An 8,710-nucleotide genomic window follows, 5' to 3' on the forward strand; every position below is an offset into this window, starting at 1 on the left:
ATATGCAACATGCCTTTCATCTGTCATGCGAGGTTGGGCGTAGTTGTGCGAGTGTCAATTATGCTCGTCCAAATTCTAGGCCATGAAGGGAAAAATAGCCGAGATGGCCCCATGTTTTCACATCAAATAAAGAACCTAGATGAATTTGGCTCTCTGCTGGTGGTAATGGCATTCCCAAATCATTCATTTTGAACCGATTGAGGCCCGTTTGAAGATCGCACACATCATGCCATTTCTTGGTCAATTATTTACCATTTTCAGGATCCAAGAGGTGTCAAAGGTGGCGCCACCTATCGGTGCACTTATGAATTATATGCAATGAAAATGCTGTAGACTTCTTGTCTGGATTTATACCGAATATACCAACCCAGAAAATGAGAAATGTATAGATTATGGTGCCTGTGATCAGGACGGTTGCCCGGGAAAGACGGTTGCCCGGGGCCTATTTGACGCTGCCCTTGACACCGTCCTCCACATTGTGTAGTGCCACCTTACATGCACCCGCGCCGCTGCAATTGTCACAGTAGGTCGAGTGAGACTTGGCAACGATGATCACCATTGACGACGCTTGGAGAATGTTATGCCCGGTGTGACAGCTGATATAGTCCCCCTGGAGTCATAGTCCGGTAGCATTGTATTTGACCAATTAAGCAGCATGATCTATTGTACCGCTAACCCTAACCAAAACATTTAGCAATGCGGGCTATTGTTACACGGACTATCAGCCCTAGGACTACTATCCCTTGCACACCGGTCTCGATTAGACAGTGGCGCCACTATCGGGAAAACTGGGAAATTGGGTGTTCAATAACCACAAAATGGGGCATGGAATGAGTCAACAACCAGAGTACGAGTCCGCTTTGGCTGTTTTCACCGCAGTTGAGCAACAAAACATATCAGAATTGTTTCAGAACATAGCTGGTGTCAACCCAATCTCATTCAATGCCGATCAACTTCAGGTAGAGTCGTAGCTAGAGTTGAAAGCCCTGAAGGCCGATACACGGAAGTGTCCGAAATTAGAGAATGGGACTATTGCATGTCTACATTTTGTACATAAATCCATATGGATGCTTTAACCGGATGGATCTAAACAAATCCGAGGTATCGGCTCCTCCGGCTGTTTAGACGAGAATGAATAATCCGGTTCGTCCGTCCAAGAGATTTTGGAAAGTGATGCAGTTCTTGTGGCTCTTTTTCATTATTCATTATTCACCGTATCACTTACCGGTTACATTCATTCAATCTTCAGAGTTGGTTGTCGGAAAACTGCACTGTACAGTACCATCGACATCTTGATCGATCTGTGGCTCGAATCAGCCATTCATCAGGCCTTGGAGTAATTATCTAGGCTAATTATGCTAACATTGTTTTATCAATGATTCGTCGCAGGCTCATTTGAAGGATCGGCTTCCACCCGCCCTGATTGTCCGCCTTCACAACCAGCTTTCTAATGTCTTACATAAAGACGAAGGCGAAAAGAGAGGGCGCAACACTCATGTATGGAAGGAGGCTTTTGTTGTGGGATTGTCACATTGTCTCAAGGGAACACTCACCCAGAGGGCCCAGGTTTTTCTGAGGCTTGCTACCGACAAGGAATATGCCACAACCGCTGAGTTAGTTCATGTAAGTACCTGGTGCAACAATTTACAAAAGTATATCATTTTATTTTTATTGCTAAATGATCGAACTCTTACGGTAATACCGGTAGTGTAAAAAAAAGTGTCGTACAACTCCAAAGATTTCAGTATGGATGTAGGATTATGGCGCTATTTTTAATGTTAAATGTTTATCATATCACTTGGTTTTGCAGCTGATGGTCCACCTTCTAAATGCCTACATGAACCTGATGACCTTCACCCCGCAGTTTAAATCATGGAATCTAAAACATGATGATGAGTCAAACAAAGAACTAGCTACATTCCTGATGGAGGAGTTAATTAATGGTCAGTGTGCATGTTATTACTATCAATGTTCTTAAGCATAAGTTGACTTGTTCATTGCTTGTGATAGTAATTTGTCCAATTCAAAGCCTGCACTCTTCATATCATTACCGGCGTCGTAACCCTATTGGATTTTTGCCGGGCGTATGGAGTCCACTATAGGCTACTGTCCACCTATGTGGGATCTTTTACTTTCCCTGGCATAGACACTCGGGTACAAGGGACCACAGCTTTTAGTCTCATCCGACAGACCCTCGAGTATTTCATACGTTAATGTACGTGTTGTGAAGAGCCGGTTCATCCAGAAATACAATCCTGGGTTCTCCCCGGGATCGAACCCGGGCCCTATTGCGTGGTAGCCAGCAGTGTTAACCACTCGGCTATGAGGCTTCTTCTGTAAAATTATTCCAAGAAAGTCATTAACCAAAGATCTATTCTTATTTTACAGTGTCAGTATGCTGCACGTTTTTGTTTTGTTTCAGATAACATGGACCAGTATTTTGAGCATGACTTGGAGAGGTGGCTGTTGAGATCCGCGTTTGTAGCCCATGTTGTGGACTATGTGTTCAACAAGTGTTTTCCTATCAGCCATGTACGTATACCAAAACATCACTTCTTCAAATTGTGAAAATCCAGCCAGGTTTAGGGAATTCGCACCTTGCTGGTGGGTCTCTGTCCACTAATTGAGACGGGATGAGTGGAGCTGAAATGAAGGTCTAAAGCTGTGGCGCTTGGCCAAAGGTTTGGGGCGGATTTGAGCATCAAAGCCAATGCTACATTGCAATTGAGGTGTGTGAGATAACCTATTTTACTCTAATACCCAAATGTGCAATTGCAGCACCCCACTCTCATTTTGTTGGTTTTTTTGCACAGATAGAAGATGTTCATGTCCACACCATGCTCCAACAACCCAAGATACCATACTGCCGGGGTGTTAACTGGGATGAAACATCTTCCGTGCTCTCACTTACCAGTCTTATCCTGCTCAACCACAGCATTCCACAGCAAGTCAGTAACCAGTGGAAGTTACTCTTCAACAGTAACTTACATGGAGCAAGTTTTGCCACGATGCTCAAGCTAATCATGAACAAGGGACCTTCATTGTTAATCATCAAGGACAAAAATGGGGCAATTTTTGGAGGTTTTGCTCCTGAGAGTTGGGCAGTAAATCCACAGTATTATGGTAAGTCAATTCGAACTCAAATACATGAAAAACTTTCATCATGTCAGCAACAAGACAACTCACAAACATACATTTACACTACAAAATGCATCAGTATTGAATGTCCAAGTTGAATGTCCAGGACATAAACTCCTCAATAGGTAATGTTTTCATGTTCTATTTCAGGCAGTACCAGTTGTTTCCTATTTACGATCCATCCTAAAGTTGGCCGCTACTTTCCTACTGGCTATAATGAGAACTACATGTATTTAAACCAAATGCAGCAGACATTGCCAAATGGTTTGGTGAGTGGTTTTTCTTCTTGTACTGTGACGACTATTTCTGTGTGGCCACATTATATTCATGCCGCACTGTTTTGTAAAAAAGATCACAAATTGATTGTTAACATTTGTTTCTTTACTTGTCTGTGACCACATGTTGAAGTGGACATGTGTCGGTAGAGAGAAAATCCTTTGAGCTGCTTTGATAAAGGGTTGCAGCTGATCTTTCCTACAAATGTTTTGTAGTTTCCATCTGAAGAAAGCAGCATATGACTTGAATATTTATCCCCCAATAATTGCATAGGTTCTTTTTTTCTGTAGGGATTTGGTGGCCAGCTGTGGTATTTTGGTTTATGGCTCGATAGTGAGTTTGGCAAAGGGCAGAGTAGAGCAGAGCCAAAGTGTACAACATTCGGCAGCCCCCAACTTTCTGCTGAACCTGATTTTGAGGTTGATACAATTGAAGTTTGGGGAGTTGGTGCTGCTACCCTGGAAGGAGAAGACCAGGTACGTTTTAGTATCTTCATTGAGCTTGGGGCATATAAGTATATTCTTGGTTGGTCATAACAAAAATGATTGCGGCCATCTTTTTTCAGTATGTTAAGAGAAGGCTGTTACATTACATAGTCTTGTGCTTGCTTTTTCAGGTAAAAACGAGTATATTAGACAAAGACCCAGCTGCCAAAGCTCTCCTGTCACTTGCCGGTCGGGAAATGGTGAGCGAAGGCTTGCGAGAGACAGATGCCACTGCCCATACACCTTCAGAGCATAACCTCCATCATGAGTGATTGTGGTCGATGTGATTTATCTAGTTGGTTCCTATCATACTGCTGTGCCATTGGACTATTCTTGATAGATATTCAAGTTCTTTGAAAGAGATACTATAAGCGTGCTATTTTGCATTTACCTTAAAAACTGAAATGGATCACAGAGGCCCATAGCTGGTACTGAGAGGACTCCCAGACGAAGCAGTGATGGTTACATTCTAAAATGGAATGATGTAAATGATCCATTATACAAGTCCTTATAGGCTTATTGATATTAGTGAATCTAAATATATTTATGTTACTTAGGCCCTGCACTATAAGTTATTGTGGCCTTATCAGAGCACCATCCAGCGAAAAATGTCGACGCAGTGATGACATCATAATGGCGTGTCATGACATGTTTATGTCGTCATCTGTGTTGATGTTGTTTTGACACTGGAACATCGCTTGCGATAAGAAACTCTAAATTGTTGCTGAAAAATGATGATTATGTATGCAGTACCAGGGTGATCATGGTGATAACATTGTATATTACCTTTCTTCTAAATTATGATGTATTCTTTATTATTGTACATGGCATTAGTTTGCAATGTTGCTTGTTTTAAAGATGAATGAAATTAATTTAAATCTGTTGCATAATTAGTGTCCGAATGAAGACAATATAGTCTGCTTCAAGATGTTGAATAATCTCTTATATCACAGTCATTTCTGTAGTGTTTTTGTACATAGTGTCAAACTTACCTCAAATAAATCTGATGTCCTGTACCACTGTTTTATTCCATTGAAAACTTCACTCGGACCAGAACCACACCAGAAATGTTGACTTTACTGCAAGATATGTTACCCATGCAAAGTGCACATCATTGACATGTAAGAGAAGGTGCTCAATAATGGCGTATATAACAATAGAGCAAAATGACATTGTCTACAGCGTCATTTGAGTTGTGACTCTCTAAGCACAAAGCTGGGCTAACTCAGCATTTCGGTATGTTTTATCGGCTCTGGATAAGATGGTTGTGCCACTAATTGGCAACCAGGACAAGTCCCACATTCTCCTTCAGCATCTCAGCCACACCAGGCCACCACATTTTGGCACAGTCTCTGACTGGTGGTTCTTTTATTCCAACGTTTATCGTAAATAACATCAACAATGAAATACAGTAGAACCTCTCTATTAAGGACACCCTCGGTACTGACAAGTGCTCTCCTTAATAGAGAGGTGTCGTGAGTAGAGAGGTTAAAGCGATTTCGAAAGACATTCTATAAAAATACGCATGGAATCTTTCACAGACCCAGGCGATTTCAAGAACTGGTATGTATATAGGCCTATTCCAAGCGCCTCCTGGTCGCTTTACCACGCCAGCCCGCCCAAGTCATGAAGTGCGAAAAGCGAAACTAGTTCGGCATGAGATAAAATCATTTTGTCTTCGGTTGGATGCCCGATGGGACAACGCTAGTCTCACTGTTTTCAATATTTCAGGGTTTCCTATTTGTACTCTTCACGGATAAGATCGCTGGTAGGCCTAACCACTGACTTTAAAACTCGCGCACATACTGCGAGTGTGACCTACTTGCGTTATCAGAGTCTAGACAACGTTGAATATAAAAGCTTCTTTTGTTATAGGCCTACACAGATGTTTCGTGTATTGCATTTGCTATAGGCTTTTTTGGACAAGCCACATTCCTTTCATCAACTCTATCAGGAGAACTAGAGGAAGACATCCCGGGAGGATTCATGTAATACGTTGGTGAATTTCACTAAAGCTTGTAATCCGACGTGATCATCATCTGGTAAGTTGGTTGTGCTTTGGCGTCAAGGCAAGGAGGCAATTTTTATTTGTCGAGCTAAGTCCTACAACTACATGCAGCCTATACACATGTAGCCTGATACATGAGCTGAGAAACTAGAAGCACACTCGGCCATTTAAAACGCCTCCGGCTAAATTAGTGTCTCTTGGTAGAGAGGTTGAGCCTGAACAGCGAGCGACTTATCAAGGAATATTATACATATACGTATGAAACTCTGCAGAAAAATTACACTGTCCGTTTAATCCAAGATAGTCTCTGATCTCAACCTTCCAAAATATCTTGGACCTTATGACTGGTAGACTCTCCTGATTACCTCTTCTTTCTTCTAACAGGTTTTTCGTCCTCCTGATCGACACCGCTTCTAAAGCATGGCGCTTTTACGAAGGTATACATTGCTAGTGTTCCTAACCCCATCAATCATTACAATGGGACTTATCATTTACATGTACATTGTGACAAGTCAAGCTGCCGCAATGGCTGCCTCGGAGGCCTACTTCCCCGTACGATTGTGCAACAAATGCTCAGAACATTTTTTTAATGATTTTTACAGCATTAAACCCAATGCTGACATCTGTAGAAAAGCCTACATGACTGTGGTCGTCATGACACACCCTGATGGTGTTGAAAGGAGAAGAATCCTGCGACTGATGTTACGCAATCCGAAACTCCACAGGAGTCGAAAGATTAACTACGTTTTCGTGACTGGGTCCTCGGTGGCTCGTTTGGAGAACCACCGCCTGAAGAAGGAGAGCGAAGATCATGGGGACATTCTTCAGTTTAGTTTAATAGACATCCACCGCAATGCCGCACTCTTGTCCACTTTGACTTTTAACCATCTAATTGAACGCTGTGCCAGCCTAAACGAAAATGGCATCGATTTTGTTTTCAAAGTGGAGGAGGACTCCTACTTCAACTTAGAACTGTTGGGAAGGAAACTGGATTATCTTTCTCCTGATGAAAAAATTGTTGGTGGTCGATGCCAAATATCCAAGCCAGAGCGTAACATAAATGACATGGCTTTCATTGGAGACGATGTTTATCCACACGAGTATTTTCCGGTGTCTTGTTCGAAACATGCGTACGTGCTCAGTTATAAAGCATTGGTGGATATAATCAAAATTGCTCCAAATATCCCTTCGGTACTACATCTCGAAGAAGTTTTTATTACTGGTTTGTGCAGGGCAGCTGCTGGGATTAACTTTGTCAACTTGACCGGTTTTTATTGGCCAAGCGAGCCTAGTGTGTGCCAAATTGATACAGCAGTTGTTGCCATTGAACATATCTCCGAAGTCGCTCAACGTGAACTCGTGCAGCGCCTGATGCTGGGTCGGTTCCCTTCCATCGGATGTTTAATTACCATCCGAGTAACCTTCTTAAGCGTAGTAGTTATTATTGCCCTTATCTTTGTTGTGAGAACTGCATGTAAAAAATGTTGCCGGAATCTTTGACTATAGTCTATTTCACGTGAAATGTGCACACGGAGTTTCAGTGATTTCGCCACAGAAAAGGCCACATTTGAACAAAATACTAAATATATATTTCATCTGTAACGTCATAGAGTCACAGACTATAAGGAGACTTAGAATAGACCTGCTGAAATACCCGATATAATTATAATTTTACTTGGGCATTCGGACTTTCGGAACACCTACAATGGTCGTAAGTTTCACATAAAACTTCCATCCAGTAGGCTGAGTAAGATATTTTTTTTAAACAATCATATGAGTGGGTTGCTTATTTCGTGGTTTCGCGCTTTCGCTATCTTAGCAGAGCGATCAACTGTGCTCTAACACTATCCGCAGCAGGCCCACTATATGTCCAGATCCGAATGCAAACATCAGCTCAGTACAAGCCCACGCAGGAATAGTCTACCCAGGAGAGCGTGTTTCGGGAGGAACGATTGAACCAAATTGCGATCACTTTGGTGGCTCAAGCGGTGAAAGGATAATATTTTGTTCAACTGGCATTGAAGCGCGCTTGTATCTCGACCAGAGGGACAATAGTCAAATGAATACATGAATTGAAGATGTGCATGTAGACCTATCGTTTTGTTGGATTCAAGAGTGCAAGGCCATGATGATATATAGTTCTTTTTTCATCGAATGCACGCCTGGCTAATTGCATGTACCTCGCTTGAAACATCTCTTCAGCTAAATAAAACTTCCTAAAATTTTTGGAATACAATATAAACTTATTAATACCCGTATACTGCAGTCATATACATGGATATATTAATATTCAAAGTGCAGCACTCTGGTATGTATTATTTCTGGCCCTTCAGGTATTTCTGCTGAACAAACCTTGCTCAGGTTCCAGTGCTGACCTCATTGCAAAAACTGAGGTGCCTTGGGGGGTAAGGCATTTGTATAAACTTTCGATAATCCGGGGTGCGAATCGGGCTTTGTTTGCGCACTTCCTATACCCAAGAGCAAGACGCGCTTTTAACTCGCTACACTGTGATAATTGCAGTAGCCTAATGCCAGGATTCGCATAGGGCATGATCGTAGTGGAAAATAGGCTTACCCACTTCCCAAGAAAATTTGCATCGCGCCATTCTGAAATTCGCATTTACGGAAGGAACTAGGGGCTTTTCCCAATCCCCAAACTCTTGGCATTTCTAAGGTATTACCATTCTGACAGCAGCCAACGTATCTGTGTTCGGCGACCTCCGACTGACGTGCGCAGGCCGTTCGTGAACGTGCTTGATCAATCACCCTGACCATCAGTTGGTAAATGAGATAGGTAAGCAAC

General features: G+C 42.3%; 2 protein-coding genes across 3 annotated transcripts; both read left to right on the plus strand.

Moving 5' to 3' along the window:
• Positions 1-812: 812 nt before the first annotated feature.
• LOC135495614 (MTOR-associated protein MEAK7-like) lies at positions 813-4,915 on the plus strand. The gene is made up of 8 exons (XM_064784418.1): positions 813-959; positions 1,390-1,623; positions 1,811-1,943; positions 2,423-2,532; positions 2,814-3,123; positions 3,289-3,407; positions 3,705-3,890; positions 4,031-4,915. Exons 1-8 carry the CDS (start codon positions 819-821, stop codon positions 4,169-4,171), a joined length of 1,374 nt encoding a protein of 457 aa, XP_064640488.1. The 5' UTR covers positions 813-818; the 3' UTR covers positions 4,172-4,915.
• An 859-nt stretch (positions 4,916-5,774) lies between these two features.
• Positions 5,775-8,132, plus strand: LOC135495812 (beta-1,3-galactosyltransferase 2-like). Of its 2 annotated transcripts, XM_064784775.1 has the most exons (3): positions 5,775-5,941; positions 6,292-6,344; positions 6,510-8,132. In XM_064784775.1, the coding sequence occupies exons 2-3, from the start codon at positions 6,328-6,330 to the stop codon at positions 7,405-7,407; spliced, it is 915 nt and encodes a 304-aa protein (XP_064640845.1). In that variant the 5' UTR covers positions 5,775-5,941; positions 6,292-6,327; the 3' UTR covers positions 7,408-8,132. The 2 variants fall into 2 exon arrangements, with proteins under 2 accessions (XP_064640845.1, XP_064640844.1); XM_064784774.1 differs by having other exon boundaries at positions 6,292-8,132.
• Positions 8,133-8,710: the final 578 nt, after the last annotated feature.

Source organism: Lineus longissimus, chromosome 11 (genome assembly GCF_910592395.1).
Source record: "Lineus longissimus chromosome 11, tnLinLong1.2, whole genome shotgun sequence".
In the NCBI taxonomy this organism is placed as follows: Eukaryota; Metazoa; Nemertea; class Pilidiophora; order Heteronemertea; family Lineidae; genus Lineus; species Lineus longissimus.

What these genes read in the sequence shown, in the direction of transcription:
- LOC135495812 (XM_064784774.1), top strand. Translation starts at nt 6,328, where the DNA reads ATGGCGCTTTTACGAAGGTATACATTGCTAGTGTTCCTAACCCCATCA.
- LOC135495614 (XM_064784418.1), top strand. Translation starts at nt 819, where the DNA reads ATGGGGCATGGAATGAGTCAACAACCAGAGTACGAGTCCGCTTTGGCT. An exon ending in TCAATGCCGATCAACTTCAG is followed by an intron (nt 960 to 1,389) that starts GTAGAGTCGTAG and finishes GATTCGTCGCAG; the next exon opens with GCTCATTTGAAGGATCGGCT. An exon ending in CAACCGCTGAGTTAGTTCAT is followed by an intron (nt 1,624 to 1,810) that starts GTAAGTACCTGG and finishes TTGGTTTTGCAG; the next exon opens with CTGATGGTCCACCTTCTAAA.